Source organism: Carassius auratus, chromosome 32 (assembly GCF_003368295.1).
Source record: "Carassius auratus strain Wakin chromosome 32, ASM336829v1, whole genome shotgun sequence".
In the NCBI taxonomy this organism is placed as follows: domain Eukaryota; kingdom Metazoa; phylum Chordata; class Actinopteri; order Cypriniformes; family Cyprinidae; genus Carassius; species Carassius auratus.
The window spans coordinates 2,985,078-3,005,279 of NC_039274.1; the positions used below are offsets into that span (position 1 = coordinate 2,985,078).

At 39.1% G+C, this 20,202-nt stretch overlaps 1 protein-coding gene across 1 annotated transcript; it reads right to left on the bottom strand.

Moving 5' to 3' along the window:
• Window positions 1–16,610: 16,610 nt before the first annotated feature.
• LOC113051340 (four-jointed box protein 1-like) lies at window positions 16,611–18,505 on the bottom strand. Its single transcript, XM_026214992.1, has one exon. The coding sequence runs from the start codon at window positions 18,158–18,160 to the stop codon at window positions 16,994–16,996; it is 1,167 nt and encodes a 388-aa protein (XP_026070777.1). The 5' UTR covers window positions 18,161–18,505; the 3' UTR covers window positions 16,611–16,993.
• Between the last annotated feature and the right edge of the window lie 1,697 nt (window positions 18,506–20,202).

The window sequence follows — 20,202 nt, forward strand, 5'->3', positions numbered from 1 at the left end:
AATACTGCAGTTTTGGAGATGCTCTGACCCAGTTGTCTAGCCATCACAGTTTGGCCCTTGCCAAACTCGCTCAAATCATTAGACCCATTTTTACTGCTTCTAACACATCAACTTTGAGGTCAACATGTTCCCTTGCTGCCTAATTTACCAGTGTACACACACACATATATATACACACATAGAACAGACCAAACGTTTGGACACACCTTCAAATTCAAAGAGTTTTCTTTATTTTCATGACTATGAAAATTGCAGATTCACACTGAAGGCATCAAAACTATGAATTAACACATAACATAACAAAAAAGTGTGAAACAACTGAAAATATGTCATATTCTAGGTTTTTCAAAGTAGCCACCTTTTGCTTTGATTACTGCTTTGCACACTCTTGGCATTCTCTTGATGAGCTTCAAGAGGTAGTCACCTGAAATGGTCTTCAAACAGTCTTGAAGGAGTTCCCCGAGAGATGCTTAGCACTTTTTGGCCCTTTTGACTTCGGTCTGCGGTCCAGCTCACCACTAAACCATCTGGATTGGGTTCAGGTCCGGTGACTGTGGAGGCCAGGTCATCTGGCGCAGCACCCCATCACTCTCCTTCTTGGTCAAACAGCCCTTGATGCCTTCAGTGTGACTCGACAATTTTCATAGTCATGAAAATAAAGAAAATTCTTTGAACGAGAAGGTTTGTCCAAACTTAGCCCCATAACAGGATATGACCACCTCAAAGCTTTATTAAATAATTCATATAATTAAAAATTTTAATCTCTAAGAATCTTTGAGGTGTGTTTTGGCAAAGCTCAGTCGTGACTGCATGTGGCCTTTCTTGAGGAGTGGCTTTTTTCTTGCAACTCTCTCAATACAAGCCACATTTGTGGATAATTATATATTCTATCAGGGCTTTCACCGTGTTTGTTAAGTATGCCTCCACTAGAAGAAGCAATAATTTGCTCCCAAAATAAATAATATTATTTTTTCTCTCCTATTATAATTAGAGTGTGCAAGCGAATGCCTAGTTGTGAAACACAAGTACACCAGCGGCCTTCTCTTATAAGTGCTATCCCTGTGCCTGCGCTCCTCTAATGAACTTGCCCCCTCTCCTCTGGCCTAATCCCTCTTTTCAGCTGGAGGGTCATTTGGTCTAGATGCACTTCCAAGCTTTCCAAAGTTTAATTAAACATTCCCCAGTTTCAGCCAGACTGCCCTTGTCCCCGCTGGCCCATTCAGAGTATTGTGAAGAGTAATGGCTATCTTGTTTGGCTTAAACCAGTACCCCAGGCCCTGTGGCCCTTTGGTAAAGAGGATGCTGTGCTTCCTTGTAGTCAGAGGTGGTGGGGAGGTTTAATGAGTCTACGAGGCAATGATCTGCCAGGACAATGCAGGTTCATTTATGCTCTGGTGTCACATAACCACACTTGCGCTCCTTCCTGAGGTTCTTTAAAATGCCACTCATACTGAGCTGCACTGGGCAGAATCTCAGTTTGAAATACAGATCGCTCTTGTAGAAACAGGCCTCAGTCCGTTTGTCTATAAAGCAAGGGAGGCTTTCCCTATCAGTCTTCAGTGCGAATCAAATTTCGTTATCATTTTTAAAAAGCAGTTCTTTATATATTCAAATGGCTGTAATCTCCTCGCCATCTGCCCGTGTTAATTCAATGCCTGACTATTATAGAGGTGATAAGACAAAAGTCAAGCTTTAAAGCAAAATCATTGTTGTTTTCTATTATAAATTCAATTTCTTATCTCCCTTCACCAGCCATCTAGTGCAAAACAGATACAGCCTTTCCCTGGCCGTTTGAAGACCAGTTGTATTTGAGAGCATTTGTTTGCGGGTCAGTTAATTCACCTCTTCGCGATTGTTTGCCTCATTCTCTCTTTTACTAGATTCAATGTGTTTGCTTTTACTTTTTTTGTTTGGGGCTGGGGGGCTGACACTTGTGAAACAACCCAACTGGTACTGTGGGGGCTTTGTTTGACCGCACAGGCCTGCAAGCATATGGAAAGGGTTTGGCAATCAAATTACCTTTGTCTTCTTTGGGTAAAGAAATAAAAATGGCCTTTAACACAGACTGACTTTTCAAGGGGGCGGGCAGGGCAGGCCAATGCTGGGGTGAGATTCCATGGGTGCTAATTAGTAAATGAAATAATTAGATCACCCTTCTCACATCTTTCCCAAACTGCTCAGATTAAGCTCAAAAGCAAAGAGTGATGGTATGTATAAGGGTCACAGGGACATTTTTAAGAGAAAAGAATAATCCAATAATTTCTCTGCATTATTCTGAAACTTTAAAGGGGGGGTGAAATGCATTTTCATGCATACTGAGTTTTTTTACACTGTTAAAGAGTTGGATTCCCATGCTAAACATCGACAAAGTTTCAAAAATTAAGTTGTACATTTGAAGGAGTATTTCTGTTCCAAAAATACTCCTTCCGGTTTGTCACAAGTTTCCGAAAGTTTTTTTCGAGTATGGCTCTGTGTGACGTTAGATGGAGCGGAATTTCCTTATATGGGTCCTGAGGGCACTTCTGCCAGAAGAGCACGCACTCTTTACTAGAGAAGAAGAAGAGCGCGCGCTCCCGTATAGCACAGCACTGAGATCACAACAGACTTCACTGATCAGAGCGAGAGCGTCGCGAAATGTCACAAAAGGAGTGTGTTTTTGGTTGCCAGGGCAAGACAACCCTGCACAGATTACCAAAAGAAAAACAGCATTAAGGGACCAGTGGATGGAGTTTATTTTTACAGAGCATCAACAGAGTTGTGCAAGTGTTTGTGTTTGTTCCCTGCATTTCGAAGATGCTTGTTTTACAAACAAGGCCCAGTTTGACGCCGGATTTGCGTATCGTTTATTTCTTAAGGATGATGCAATCCCAACGAAAAAGGGTCACTATCGTGTGTTGGAACCGCAGGCGGTGAGTAAAACTGCTTCAAATATCTCTGTGTTGTTAACTTAGCCATCGGCGCGTAAGCACATCAAGTAAACAACATGCGATGTTGGCATCAAACTGCACTTTCCACATGTACAGCTTAAAAAAAAAAAAAAAAAAAAAAAAGACGACAAAGTGGAACTTAGTCATTTTCCAAAACCGCTAAGCAAATATATACAGTTTCAGTACATACCACATGGAGACTGTTTGCTGATGCTGCTCTTGTTAAATTTCAGCCTCTGGATCTGATTCTGGATCATAAATATACGCTGAATCTGACTGTTAATGGTAATGTCACAGCTTCCAAACGCTCTCAACGCAAAAGCCTACTGGCGCTCGTAATTCTTAAGCTCCGCCCACACGTCACGCCTCCAGCCCGTCGTGTTTTTCCGGGAAAAACCGGTACAGACTATCTTTCTCTTATGAATATAATAAAACTAAAGACTTTTTGGAGTTATGAAGGATGCAGTACTACTCTATAGGTACTCAAGATTAACAGGATATTGAGTGAAAACGAGCATTTCACCCCCCCTTTGAAAAGTGTCAGAAGTGTTTTATCCCTTTATAACACTGAAAATAATGCTGTAAATTCTGTATCAGGTTCTATTTAGGTTTATCAGGTTATCAGGTTTATGGGCTATTTTATAAAAGACATACACTTTGAAAAGACGGGACTGTAAACTGTATTAAGAAACAGTAAAAAAAAAAAAAAACAGATGTGTTTGTTAATACTCTTCTAGTTAGTAGCCCAAGTTCTCAGCATATAAATACCTTTTTTTTATTCTTGTTTTTTTTGGATGAAAATGTGAAAGGTGAATATCAAAAGGCCATGTGTGGCCAGTTAGAAATGGTAAAGGGAAAGGTCTCTTTGTGTAGATGTCCCCCACCTAACTCCTCCTTTCCGCTTTGTCTATGCATCTTTATAATGCTCATACACCAATAACCCAATTACTACACAAAAAGAGAAATCAGGCAAAAAGCCTACTGAATGTCTTCTGTTTAGAAAACTAATATAGTCTTTGACACTGCAAAACCCCCAAAAACAGTTAATGCACCTGCTATTGTCTTTCAGTAGTTCCCTTTCACTGTATGGGAAGAAAAAAACTTTGTTATATAGTTTGTTACCTTTCCTCGACCCTCTTTTTTTAAGTGAAAGTAGTTCATTTGGGAGGATGTGAAATAGAGCAACATCTCTGATGTCTCTGAAAGGAAGGAGATATGCATTTGATAAAGTTTGTGAAAGTTCATTAGTGATCAGTGTTTTTTTTGAGGGATTTCTGAAGGGTGTGCTCAGTATAAATAGAGCTGGGGACGTGCTCCCCAAAACCACAAATCTTTGTGTCAGCGTGGCAGTGGGCTTGACTTTGGGGGGGCTCTTTGTTGGACTGGGGACAAAGGTTCCACAGAGCAAATCCCTTCAACTACGAAGAACCTGATTAGCATGAGAAAACGTTCAGTTGAGGAACCATAGTCAGGCATGGGATGATGAAGGACTGTGGTTTTTAACAGTTCTTGAAAGACGGCATCATGCATTGGAACTTCAAAATTTCAGAATGTTTTCCTAATATTCCATGTAAAGGGATTAGTTCAGCCAAAAATGAAAATTATGTCATTAATAACTCACCCTCATATCGTTCCAAATCCGTAAGACCTCTGTTTATCTTCGTAACACAGTTTAAGATATTTTAGATTTAGTCCGAGAGCTCTCAGTCCCTCCAAACTGTGTGTACGGTATACTGTCCATGTCCAGAAAGGGAAGAAAAACATCATCAAAGTAGTCCATGTGACATCAGAGGGTCAGTTAGAATTTGTTGAAGCATCGAAAATACGTTTTGGTCAAAAAATAACAAAAATTACGACTTTATTCAGTATTGCCTTCTCTTTCTCTGACTATGGTTCCTCAACTGAACGTTTTCTCATGCTAATCAGGTTCTTCGTAGTTGAAGGGATTAGCTCTGTGGAACCTTTGTCCCCAGTCCAACAAAGATCCCCCCCAAAAATAACAAAAATTATGACTTTATTCATTATTGACTTCTCTTCCGGGTCTATTGTGAGCACGTTCACTGCACTGCAGTGGCACTGCTGACGTGTTATCTTTGTTGTTATTGGGCGCACATGAAAATACGTCAGCAGTGTCGTACATCAACTGTCACAGCAGTCGCACTCACAACAGACATGGAAGAGAAGACCATGTTTGAATAAAGTCGTAATTTTTGTTATTTTTGGACCAAAACGTATTTTTGATGCTTCGACAAATTCTGACCCTCTGATGTCACATGGACTACTTTGATGATGTTTTTCTTCCCTTTCTGGACATGGACAGTATACCGTACACACACTTTCAATGGAGGGACAGAAAGCTCTCGGACTAAATCTAAAATATCTTAAATTGTGTTCCGACACAATGAACGAAGGTCTCACGGGTTTGGAACGACATGAGGGTGAGTTATTGATGACATAATTTTCATTTTTGGGTGAACTAACCCTTTAAGTTACGGAAACACTATTTCAGAAAGTTGTGTGTGACTTTTTTAAATGTTCTAGAAAGGCTTGCAAAATGATATGTCTTTACTAACGACAACACCACATTATGAACAGTGTATATGTGCAGTACAGTGACAGAACATGACAGAACAAGCATCTATTTTGATTATACACATAGCCATACAGAATCTATCAGGGATTTTATCTAGACTGCAAACAAACCTGTTTTACTTTCCTTAGAATCTCTCATCTACTTCAAATAAAATTCCTGAACAGGATGTTGATTGTCACTGTTTTGGTTTACAACATGTTTACTCAAGCTCACGATGAAGAACACAGGCTAGCTAAGTCTGCTAATATAAATATAACCACAATGTGCTGAATGACAAGCAACAGACCATTCATTTTTTTTTTAAGTGTTGATACCACATTAAACTTTACTCCTTCCTTCAGCCATTTTAAAGGTTAGACTATTAACCTGCCAGCCAAAAACTCAGGCCGTTATTTTGTCACACAGAGGATGAAAGGAGGTTCCCTGGCGAAGCCTAACATGTTTTTCATCCCGCACTCAATGCATCCTGTGGTCTTGATGCGGTCTCCCAGCAAGTGCTCAGTCAGTAGCGGCTGTTGGGAGAACATTATCCAAAAAGACTACTGTGACTCCAATAAGAGGATTCCAAGTCCCCGAGAGCAGGATTTCAGTCCACAAGTCATGTCCCTATACCGCAGTCCTGGGATTAAGCCGGAATAGGCCTTGCTGTTCCACCTCCTGCCCTGGCCTGTCTTCCAGTCAGGAACTAAGGGACTCCCTTTTGTCCCTGATGAAGCCCTTCTCAGCTGGGGGAGCAGAGGCTCTTTGTGTGCCCATGGGCTGGAGAGAGAGGGGCTACAACTAATGAGAGATGAGAATTACGCATCTAAAGCCTCTCATCTTTGACAAGCCCTCTTGAAACTCTCTCTCTTAAGGCCTCAGCGCTCCTGCAATAAGGAGATAATTACACCGCTGTTTGGAGTGAAAGGCACCTTAGGCTCGGCCAGAGGTAAAGAGGTCATGAGATGACCCTAGCGTGCGGCCAGCGTGACCCCTCACAGTATATGCAGCTGAGATTAGTCTATGGTTTACAGCACTCAGGAGGGTTGACTTTTCCCCCTGAGGACGACATGCCACAGATACCGTTAAAATCAACCATGCCAGGGGCTACACCATTGGCCCTGAAAGATCCAACTATGTCAGCTGTTCCAGAATCAGTCTATACATTTGGAGTCTAGGCCTTTCCTGCTACAACCAATGATGAAACTGTTCAACTGAGCTTTGGGTTAAATACACACAAATGAATGCTTACTTCAGCTGCTCTGAGACTTAGATGCATAGTTACACTCTTTCAGCGTCACCACAAGTCAGTCACGCTTGTTTTCTTACATTTATCTGGAATATAAAGCATTTCAAATCATCTCACTGAATGAAGAAATATCTGGCCATTTCAAATGTCATTCCATTGTTTGTAACTCCCAGAAGTAATATAAACCTGACTTCTAATGAATAAAATTCATAATGGCAGACGGCGTGGATGGCGTTAAGCTCTCTGAGCTTTGGAAGACCACAGATGCACTGGCACCTCATTTATTATCATCAGGACCAATGGGCCTTGCTGCATTGTGCATTCAACCCCAACTGAGCCAGTGCGCTTTGCCTAGCAACATGTATCCCTGCAGACCATTCCAGTTCAATGCCTGCCCTGGACTATGACCTCCATCACAGACACACATGCACAGAGACACCACATACAAATGTCATTTCTCAACACGCACTACAAATGTTATTCATTTTAGCTACAAAACGCACACAACCGGTCTGAACAATACGACTAGGATGTCCCCATTTATTCTTTTATTATAAAATGGATAGTTTCGGTCTTGGATTTTAATTTGTCAATTCAATATTCAAAAAAAAAAAAAAAAAAAAAAATATATATATATATATATATATATATATATATATATATATATATATAGCATAGCATAGCATAGCAAAATAGTAATAGTAATGATGGAAAACACTGGTTCACTTAACAGCTGTGAATTTGAGCAATTCCTTTATTATTTTTAACTAATAAAATAATGGCAGTGCATAAGTTCAATTTATTAATGAACATAATTATGATTATTATTAATTTAGTGTATATTCATATTATGTGTGTGTATGTTGTATATATATATATATATATATATATATATATATATATATATATATATATATATATATATATATATATATATATATATATATATATATATATATATATATATAATATGAAAAGAAAAACTAAATATGAAATATAGTAAAGCGTTTGGATAAATATCTACATACATAGGAGAGGTAGAAATAATTTCTAATCATTTAGCGTTAAATGACTCTGTCCACACTTTCTCACTCGATCATTTCTATTCATAAAAAAAGTTGACAACAAAGAGAGAGAAAGAGAGAAAATGAAAAATTATTAGTCCCTCTCCTCCTTTCACTCTCTCTTTTCTTCTTTATGCATTCATCACAACTGAAATCACTTTATCTTTTGCGCTCGCTCCACTAAATAATATTAGTTAATGAGAGGCGTCATGCTCTACAATGCTGAATAATATAAGCCCATCCACCCTGCTTTACCTCTGGTCCCTCAAGGCCAGATCTTTTCACTGTGCTCGCTGTCTCTTAAAGGACAGCTGCAGCAAGACAAGACAACCATAGCAAATCCTGAAGAAAGCTTTATCAGAGTGGGCATGAAAGAGGCCAAGCTAGATTTCCCCAGCAGCCAATCATACAGCCTCACAGTTTTTACACTCACACAAACACTGAATTGCAAACAGTCCTGCTAATGCGAGTGTATGCTACTATTCTATCTGCACTCCTCCCGGCACAGCAGGGTTCTTGTATTGGGATGCAGCGTAATTTGAGGTTGTGGCCCCTGCTGTCTGACTAGCACATGCCCACTCAGGAAAGGGCATGAGGCTGGCGGAATCCCTGCATTCCACACTGCTGCAATTTAGCAACAGGGAGCTCTGTCTTACCATGTACTGTAGGAGGGACTAAAAACTATTGCAGAGGTTCCTGTGTAGAGAGATAAAATTATATCTTAATTGTGCATTATTGTACGTATGTCAGAAATTATTTATATTTTAAATATAAAGCATATTTATTGTATATTATATTAAATATTAAATCAATGTATTATATACAACAACAACAAAACAAATAAGCTAGGGTGCATTGAATATGTTAAAAGTCGCAGTAAAGATTTTGTTACAGAAATATACAATTTCAAATAAAATTATACATTTTTCAATAATCAAAGATAAATTATCAAAGCCAAAAATATTAAGCAGCATCACTGTTTTCAAGATTGCTAATAATAAGAAATTAAAAAATGTTTCTTGAGCAGCAAAAAGCATATTTGAATGATTTCTGGAGGATCGTGTGACAATGAAGACTGGAGTAATGGCTTCTAAAAATTCAACTTTGCCAACACATGAATAAATTACATTTTAAGATATATTAATATAGAAAACAGTTATTTGAAATTCCAATAATAATTTAGAATATACAGTATTTTAATTTTTTAACAAATGCAAGCAGCCTTAGTGAGCCTAAGAGATTTCTTTCAAAAACAGTTCAAAATATCACCGACCCCAAACTTTTGTATGGTAGTATTTAATATTATGTTATTGATATGACCAAGTCATCCTGGCTTCACTATGTTGCACTAAAAAGTCATTTTAAGGGTTGAAATAACATGCCCATATTTAAGTCTAGTTTATTAGTAGTTTAATAACTACTAACTAAGTGTAGTTTATGCTAGCAGGGTTTCAGTTATTGTGTGCTTAAACCACAAAAAAGGGAACTGGAATAATAAAGCTGGATGATGTTTTCTGTTGAATAGCCATCTTACCTGGTCTGTGTCTCAAATTTCAATATTAATCATGAATTTGATAGAGTGCCAAAACACCACTGACTCAAGTGGGACAGCCGCACAAGAACTTTCACACCGTGCTAAGAAAAGTACTTTTCTTCTAAGTTTAAGAAACTTTCAAAAGAAGCCAAAACTAAGACTCTTCAACATCAATGCATCACTTTTGTGGACGTTTTTGGATGCAGCAAAGGACAGCTACTCTGACTGTGAATGGACACCAGTTTATTGTTGTGGTATCAGTGCAATGGGGGGCAGGCCTCACCAACCCCTCTGAGAGCCTCACACAAGAGATGCTGCTGGTGACCAGAGAGAAGAGGGCTGGTGAGGGCGGGTCCAGTGCCTCAGCCCAGACACTCCCTTTTTTTCTCTGTTTCTGCCCGGTTACATTGTGCAGGGGGCCCGGCTGGGACAGGACAAAGGGGAGCCGCGGGCCGGGCGGTTCGGACTCCATGTGAAGGTGTTTGGAGTGTGTGCTACCCCAAAACCCTCTCTTGTTTTGGGGAGAGGGCGGCCGAGGGGGGTGTCAGTGTGATGGATGGGTTGCGGGTTGCTACACTTTTGTGGATGGCGGTGTGTGTCTGAATAGGGACGTGCTGCCTCCCGCTCTGTGCGTTTCTGGAGCCTGAGGCTGGGTGTGTGGTGGGTGTAAGGGGGGATTTGATTAAGGAATAGAGAAGCAAAAAAAAAAAAAAAGCTTCAAGCTTTTGGATTGAGGCGAGAACACAATGAGGGAGACCTGCCTAATATTAGTGTGAGGCACCGCATTAACAGCCTGCTGTGATGGGAGTATAAGACACTGGTTTCAGACTAAAACTGAAGTATCCAATAATGTTTCAAGCAGTGTTGAACTAGAAAACAACAAGATACAGTCGAGAATCTGAAGAAAGAGCTCAGAAAACTTTGTACATCACTTTAGTCTCATATTTATCTTATTTCCTGATGTGTGAACTAAAATTGTTATCATCACTTAAGTCCTAAAACTATTGAAAACATTTGTTGTTAAATGAAATAAAGCTCAAATAATTCAATGTAAACATCACAAGAATTACAGATATTGCCTTGGCACATAAGTGAAATAATTTCTAAATTTACCAGCTGAAATAAACAAAAACAAATACATTAGATATATATATATATTATTACTAAATAATAATAATAATAATCTACTAAATAATAATCTAGTAAATTATACTAAAATAATACTGATTTCAAAAGCAATAAGAGAACCACACACAATTCATAGGGATAGTTCTGTAATTCTATAAACATTGCCTCATGTTGTTCCAAACCTGCATGACTGACTTTCCACTGTGAAACATAAAAGAAGTCATTTTTTTGGCCAATCAATGAAAGTCAATGGGGTCCAGTGTTGTTTTGAACCCTGCTGACTTCCATTGTTTAGACAAAAATGTGTTGAAAAATCCGTCAAAATATCTTCTTTTATGCTTTCAACCTGAAGAAAAAAATCTCATGCATTCAACACGAGGATGAGTAAGTGATGCCAGAATTTTCTTTCTGTGGTGAACTGTCCCTTTAAGACTCAACTTTATTTGATATTTTGAATATACACAATGCCATAATCTAAATTTCCATCTCAACATGGACCGTATCACATTCTACACATTTGATGCACGAACAGACAGCAGTAATGAGATAACATTCGTCTGCCTGCATATGTAATGGAGCGGTTCACAGATGAATAAGATAAGCTCCCCATTGCTTAATAAAAGAATGCTTCTCTGGCCTTGTCCTTAGTGCAGAAGTCAATGGGAGAACACAACGGCATGCATACTAATAATGAGCCCACATCCCTGGAGCCTGGGACTGTTTTTGTTCTGGGAGCCTGAGCCACTGTTTGAGCCTCTGTGGATGTCTCTTTCTGAGGGCAGATGAAACCATCAGAGGCCCAGCGGCTCTGCAGGGATGACAGCTAACAGAGCACTTCACCTCAGACTTGTGATAGTTTGATGGGCAGACGATTAGCATTTCCTGCTTGTAATCTTTTGTGTGGCAATGAAGGGAAGGTATGTTTGCTGTTTTGTCAAGTGAAAGTGTGGCGCTCACTCACCATTCCCCTATGGGGGATCTTTAAAAGTCCTGCATGAGCTCACATACTGCACTGAGCTTGGAATACATGTTTGATGAGAGAGAGGAGTGATCTAGCAGTGAACTGGATAAGTTAATAAAGTGGCCCTCAGAACATTTCACTGAGTAAAGTGCACAGATTAGTGACAGAGTCAAGGGTGCATTTGAGAAACTCCAGGCCTACAAACTCCCAACAGAGCAGGATGAAGCTCTTGAATACACTGATGAAAAATGAATCAAAGAAAACAATACTGACAGTATTTCGGGTATTCAAGATGCTTTGTTGTTGTCTGTACAGTATATTTCGCAACTCATATCATTAAGTGATATAATGTTACTATATCAAAAATCAGCTTTTTACCTTAAAATGCACAGGTGGCACAATAGAAAGCCACATGATATGTCAGAGATCATTGTAAGTGGCCTGTGCATAAAACATGGCCAGTACTCTTATATAGTAGGTGCACACAAATCACAATCATGGACACACAAATGCAATTGACATTACTGGCATGAAAAAGGAGAAGAAAATTGGTTTAAATAAAACATAATCAATTTGTCATGCAGGGATGTTTTTACTTCAAAAAAACATACATTTGGTTCCATTTTACAGTAAAATGACTGTTATCTCATAAAATATTATACCCTGACATTACAAACATGGCCTGGTCTGTGTGTTCCAGTTTTAGGCCTTGACAGCCCACTGAACATGGTTTGATGGGCAGGCGATTAGCATTTCTTCCTTGTTCTCTTTTGTGTAAAGGGAAAGTATGTTTGTTGTTTGGGAGAGTGAAAATGTGGTCCATACTGACTGTCCCTCGGTGGGGGGTCTTACCCATTACAATAAGCCCTGACTGAGCATATTGACTACACTGACCACTCTTGGCACAGGGAAAACAAAATATTTGCATCACCTGGTGCTCTAAGGCATTTAATGCCGGAGGAAGTATCAACACTCCTGAGGGAATTACTGAGGCATTCCATGTCTGGAGATTCCTGAGAGCAAGGTGCAAGGGGGTACTGGGAGAGGAGGGGGATGAGGGACACACAAAATGACACATGATACTATGGGATTAACATTCTCAAGTATGGTCCACTATGTGATGGATCCTATCTAGTACATGTTTTTTAGCTTTCATTATTAATATGCACGAACATTTTCACAGCCAAAATCTTAAAAATCATCTTAGTTATTATTATTATTATTTTTGCTTACTTTCTGACAGAGTGGTACACCAATGGTGGCCTGCAGGAGTCCACTTTGTTATAATAGACTGCCACCTGGTGGCTGAATATGCACAGCTTTGGTTTATATGATCACTGATCACTTTTTTAAATAACGTAATTAATTAATTATTATTATAATAACTTATAAATATGTGGTAACTTATGTGTATTATGTAAAGAGATAAAAAAAAAATTGCCACAAATGTTTCAACCAGCACAACTACTTTCATCACTGATAATAATAAGAATCAATTACAATGATTTCTGAAGCATCATGTGACAAAAAATTTCTGCTGAAAAATTCAGCTTTGCCATCAGAGGAGTAAATTACACTTTAAAATATATTAAAATAATATATTTTCAAATAGAATATTTTTATAATGTATACTATTATTGTTTTTTCCCCTTCAATTAATTAAGATAATTAAAAAAATAAGATTCATTAAAAATGCAGCTTTAGTGAGCAGAATGTTCTTATTTCAAGAACATGTAAAACTTTAGAACGGTAGTGTAAATAAATCTCTCTTTCAACATACAAATGAAATCTCTCTTTATAGTAAGAATGTATTATGAAAGAGTACCAGGGCTTATGTGTAGAGCTTTGTGAGTGAGACTATGTGGATGAGGCCATGACTTTACTTTTGACAAAAGGGGTGACTTCATCTTTTCTGAACCATTGGGATGTAGTAGGAGGTAGTGTCTTGGAGCTGGCAGGGGCTCGTGAAAGGGCCATTTTTCCTCTGTGCTCAATGTGCTTTGAGATCAGTTGAGGGAAACACAGGGGAAGGAATGTGCTGTGTGCCATTCTCCTATTTATTTTATGGCTTTTTCGTTTCCCTCAGTGTGGGAGCAAAACAGGGCCTGGGGAGATCGAGGGAGAAATGCCAATTACTGCCAGTGTGCTACGGAGTGCTTTGGCCTCGCCTCTGTTCTTCCATAGCAACTCATGAATTGCATGTGCGTACATGTGTTTGTGTGCATGAGCAGGAGATTTACTTCAACAAATAGTGCATTCACGAGCAAGCATTTCTCTCGAAATCCTTCCTATAACAGGCAAGTGACACAAAAATACTTTTTACTGACAAAATAATGAGGAAAAATAACTAATGCTCAATACATTCATGTGGCAAGGTTGTGAAAAGTCTGAAAAACAGAGTCATTAAATCCTCCACAAGTTCACGCTTACACCCACTTTGCCATTCTGCAACTCCCACGTTCCACGTTGATAGATGGTCCTCCAACTCTCAATTCTCCACAATTCTCAATTTCTCCAATTCTCACACGCGCTCGGCTCCATGTATTTGTCATTATTATAGATGGAATCTATTTGGTTCCATCAGTGCTTGTGGCGTACAGAGAGGGGAAAGCTTTTTGTGTGGAGGCCGAGTAAATTATTTGTGTTCCATATTGGGGATAGGTTAATATTTTAACCATACTTGACACCCTAACATCAGGGAATTGGTTTCAGTTTTGTTGAAGTTTGGAAATATTTAAAAAAGCCCATATAGTCTACATGCTGTTCCATATACTGTAATATAATAAGCTACTGCAGTACACAAAACCACAGACCTTAGAATACTAGAAGAAGGCCTGGTCTCTGAGGCCATTACATAATGCCTATAGCCTTGCTTCAAATACAGAAGAACTTTTTGAACTTCAAGTTTAGAGTTGGGAATACAAAAGTTTATTGTCTATTTTGAAAACGGTTGAGCTGCTTTACATTTTTTTGCTTTTTCCGGTTTATTTGATAAATAGAAAGTTCAGAAGAACAGCATTTGTTTGAAATAGAAATCTCTTGTAATAGTATGTCTTCACTGTCACTTTTGATTGATTTAATAAACCAATTTTAACAAACCAATGTCTTCAAAAGCTACTATGTTGGACACAGTATCCTACAGTTGGAGTTTCAGTATAGTAGACTTAGTGATATAGTTTATGATCTGCAAACTGTAAGAGTAAACATATTTAGCTGTGGTTGTAGGGTGTGTTTGACATGGAAAGTGACTGATTGTGCAGGTGGCTGGTCTGGTATAAACATTCCCCTTTGTTTAACCTCTGATCTCCATTTAATCACTTCTGCTGCTCCCTCGAATGTATATAAGCTATAGGAATTCAAGTCATACCAAACGTGAATTATTTCAAATATATGTGGCGCTGAAAAGTATTTAAAAAGCTCACTTTGTTGTTAGTGTTCCCGATCCCTAAGCAGTCATGATAAAATAGCTTAAAGAGGCTATGAGTGATGTTGATGAAAGCTGCAAATGCCTTTGAAACCAAATCCCCCTCAGCACAGGCCACGACAGGACTGAGAGTCTGTGGGGAAATGCAGGAATCGAGCCCTCGGTTCGCCATATTTGTTTCTTTCAAGTCCCTCTCTCAATTCTCATGAAATAGTATTTCTTCCACGTCTAAAGCTGTATATTGCATTTTAAATGAACATTTCTGCAACTTTTGACGAGATGCCAAAGTCATGCTCTCATGAAAGCGTGCTCAAAGATTTCACTTTCATATTTAGCGACAGTTCCCCCTGCCTCCATCACATCTGATTTATGGAACTGAATATAATTGACAGATTTAATAATATAAATAAAAATATTAGATTTTCATTCTTTGCAAACAAGTTAGGAAGAATTTTTTTTTTTTTTTTTTTTTTTTTTGCTGACTCTACTCTGCCAGTATAAATGTGGGCAAAAACTCTAATAAAGTATAATTTTGAACTAGGGAAATAATGCATGTAATTGTATTTCAGGAAGGGTTTCACAGAGTATATCAGTCATGGAGATCAATATTTCTGATAAAGACGATGGTATAATATATATATATATATATATATATATATATATATATATATATATATATATATATATATATATATATATATATATATATATATATATATATATATATATAAACACATTGTTGTCTCAGCATTCATAGTAGGCTGCATTGGACAGTCATAGATCCTTCTGTCAGGTCTATTCAACCAATGCTAAGAAGATCTCATCTACATGTTCTAGAAATGAGATGCATCATGGCTGAACAGATGAAGAGGGTTGTAATTAACTTCTACTGGACCAACAAATATTGTACAAAATTGAATGAAGTGTAGACCAATGTTTATGAAAAATGACTAAAATAAATTAACAGGTACGTTTTAAATTTAGTAGATTTTCTGCGTTGCAACTTCCCCCGGTAATGTGGTGGTGTAACAACAGCACTCTACACTTGCCACACATTTACACAGTTTAGGGATAGATAAATAGCATAAAATATGTGATGCATCTAAAATGTAGGACATTAAATGTTTTGCTACAATGCTCCCCGCTGTCCCCTATTAAAGGGTTAGTTCACCCAGATAGCAAATTTATGTAATTAATAACTTACCCTGATGGGCTGACGGCTCGGTGTTCATCTTCAGTTCTCTCTTCACAGCAGTTTAGTCAGTGTACTGTTTGAGTGCATGCATTACTCCGGGATATTGGTTAGTTTGAACTCAGAGGGAGTGTCAGCCACATTAAAATAAGTTAACAGCTTAAGTCATTTGTGGATTAATGCGTGTTAGAGATGTGAAACATTTAAAACGATTCAGTTCGATTTGGTGAACTGAATTATTCGTTCGAGAACCGGATATCCAGACTGCTTTGATTTGAACTCTCTCACAACAGACACGGAAGAGAAGACAATGCTGAATAAACTCGTCGTTTTTGCTATTTTTGGACCAAAATGTATTTTTGATGCTTCAAAAAATTGTATGTTTTTCTTACCTTTCTGGACATGGACAGTATACCGTACACACAGCTTTAATGCAGGGACTGAGAGCTCTCGGACTAAATCTAAAATATCTTAAACTGTGTTCCGAAGATAAACTGAGGTTTTACGGGTTTGAAACAACATGAGGGGGAGTTATTAATGACATAAATTTGCTATCTGGGTGAACTAACCCTTTAACACAGCTAACATATCACACAGGAAATGAAGTGAAGGGAAAACATGTTTGATTTTTATTTATTTATTTGTATTTATTTTGACTAAGATCCACCAACTGTTAATTAATTTAGGCCTATTTATTTATTTATTTTAACCAGACGGACCCCCATGAAAATAAAACATCCTAAACCGTTTAAATCGTTTTCTTTCCTCCAGCAGGAGAGCTGGAATGATTCAACCCATAGAATAAGCAATAACAACCTTGTGTTAGTATCCATATTCTATCACGTTATTCATTTTTGCATAAAATATTCACACTGGAATGACATAACAGACTTAGACTAACATGTAGCGCATACAAACAGAAACACCTGAGCTCGCAAAGGTCTACATGATGTCTGTGCACTGCTGAATATGTTTGTAAACGACATCGATCCTGTTCTGCAACGTAAGCGCGTGCTCTTGGGAAAGAGAGCCCAGCTCGCGCGCCAGCGGTTCCCTCGCGCGGTACAGTTCACACAGCAGCTTGGCGCTGTCACCGGAGCGCTTCATCTCAGATATGCGCCGGACTGTACTTCTGCGAAATATACACGACGAACCCAGCAGCAGTCTGTGATACCGTTCCCAGAGGTCAAGCACTCGGTATCCGTGAACAATCCCTGCCTCGTTATCAATAAAAAGCAAATGTCCATTGATTGTTTTGAGAAGGTTATTAGTGGTCCTCTCCATCACGCGCGCGTCCCATTGGAGACTGAAAATGTGACTGACAATTCGATCAAAGTTGGCTGTCAAATAATCAAATATGATTAGATCACTCCACTGCATTAATTCAACCAGATATGTCACAGTCATGTTGGATACCGTCTCAGGAGAGAGTTGCAGACCTCCTTGCTGCTTCCGCAAATGTAATGGAATAAACACTCCAGTGACATTTGGGATGAACTCAGTGAGAGACACAATGGCATTTGGCGACCACTCTAACGCCTCGATGTGTCCTCGCACACTTGCCCACTGCTCGCTGGACAGGTTCAGTTTGGAAAGCGCCAAGGGCGGAAGGTTGGAAATCCCAAGCAGTTCGGCTAGATAATACGAGAGCGTTTCTCCCAGCACTTGATCCGCGTCGATGCCGTATCGCACGCATGCTCTCGTGCCGTCGGAGAAGGTCGCGAGGCGGTTTGTGGGTCTGCCACAGCCCGCTTCCAGTACAACCACCCGAGCGTCCCGGACCTGTTTTCTCCACGTCCTCTCGTGTTCCACGCCAAAAACACGAGTGGAGAGACTGTCCAGCCACGCGCTCCAGAAGACCCGGTGCTCAATCGCGTTTTTCCGAGTGACCGGGGAGCGAATACTGAAAGTTTTTCCATCGCGCAATCCTTTAGACACATTTACCTGCTCGTTTAAAACAGAAAACACAACGTCTCCTTCATAGGACTGTTGGACAAATACAGACCAAATATGTAACTTCATATTCCCTGTCCAGGTAACTATTCCAAGCCACATACAAAGTGAGGCGCATAATTGAATCTTGCCAGCGTTCATGATTTCAAAACGCATTTTAGTCCATTTCGCTTTCCATTTACCTCTTCTTGTACACGTGTCTTCTATGGCTGAAATATAATCATTATGAATTCTCCTCTCCTATGCGTTGTTCCCTGCCTCTCCTCCCAAACTGTTCCAGCGTTCGGTATAGCTCCAGTCTCATGGGCGCGAACCACGTGACCATAATCAGATCGTGAGACTTGACAAATGTGGTTTCATATTTCTCCAGGGGGGATGCGAATGACGAAATGTTAGACGAGGATGTTTAGACTTTTCTGGTAAAGACACAGGAAACTATTCGTTCTTGACATATTTACAAACTTCTCTATCAACAGCAGCATTTATTCGCATAGTAAGTTAAAGCCATGAGGTCTCTGGAGACCTACAGTATCAGTTGCATGGTGTGATTAGTTGGCGGGCCGGTTGTTACTTAAAGGGATAGTTCACCTTCCGTTGCAGGCTCCCATTAACTTGCATAGCATGAAAAAAAGAAGAAGAAGAAGAAGAAGAAGAAGAAGAAACACTATACAAGTTAATGGGAACCAGCAACTGAAGGTGAACTACCCCGTTAAGGGTGCACTCGTTAACTTTTGCTGATTAAAAAGTTTTACACATGGAAAACAGCACTTATATAATTAAGCTGATATGCTCACATGCACTGAAGATCAAAACCTATGGGAAAAAAGGCAATTCACAATTCGGTTAAAAATACACCTTTAAATAATGTATTTTTTTTTTCAACAATGATATTTATTTTTTAAAAATTGAAATGGTGTGGCAATATCACAACATTATGGGGTGTCTTGTCATTTGTGAGCAGATCCTACCGTCATTCTGTTTTGACTTGTTACTTATTACTTGAATGCACTGCCAAAAATACATCTGGTCATCCCATGTTCCCAAAATGTCTGGCCAGGAGCATGAAAAAGCTGCAGGTGTTGTGCCTAATCCTCCCCCTGCCTCCATTCTGTCACTCTTCACCTGAATGCACTCAAACTGATTTTGGAGCTTTGCACCTGCTGAGAAGACTGAGATATGTTGTGGTTTGGGTGCAAGATACTAGTTTGGTGGTCCCCAAAATGGGATGGTGTTATAGCGGAACAAAGCCAGACCATGAAGCGTGTTTCCAAAAAGCATCATTAGCCATCTAGGGTCTCAAGTTCCTTTGTTACCGACATAGTTAAACTATTCTGTGTCAAAAAAAAAAAGTTCATCACATTTCTAAACAGAAATGTGTTTAGAAAACATACGTGGTTGGAACGTCAGTTCTCAACCTGTGGTTAGAAGCACAGTCTCTCAGTAAGACACATGGACTTAAATTAAGCTCTTGGGCACAATAAGCAAGATAACATGCAGTACAATATGTCTAACATCTAATATTCCATTTAAATATATTCTTTTCAATCTATAGGGTAGTCGTGACATAATAGCAAACCCCTAATTGCCCCCCTGGGTGCTGCAGCAAAATGTTCACAGTGTGTGATTTTTCACTACTTTGTGTGCGCACTGTGCTCTTGGATGGGTTAAATGCATAGCACAAATTCTGAATATGGGATAAGCACCATTTTAGAAGAGTGCACATGCTCATAAGGGGACCCTGGAGTATGACTTAAAAAGTAACCCAGGATGAATCAAACATCAAATAATGCAAAATGACAAAGAACCAAAAATAACCAAGTAGTCGTCAGCTGCAGCAGAAAATACATGTTTTTGAAATAGATGAAAAACATATATTTATTTAATGAATATACACTAACAGCGGTTCATCTGTAAAAAAACAAGTCTGCACTGAAACATGTTGAAGTTGCTAGAGGATCTAAGAAAACCAATTAAGCCTATCTGTATTGATATGTTGTCATGTTTTATGACTGGAAGGGTTGACAAGGGCCCCTGTCTTTGCTAGGTTGGGTTACAGGTGTTGTTCTTTCATCCTGGCCAATTTGTCTGAAAGGAGAATGGTACAGAGACTGCGAGCTGGTCTTTGAAAATAGGTTTTGTCATGTTGCATAAGCTCTACATCATTAGCTTGAAATGCATCAGACAAGTCCAGTAGAATG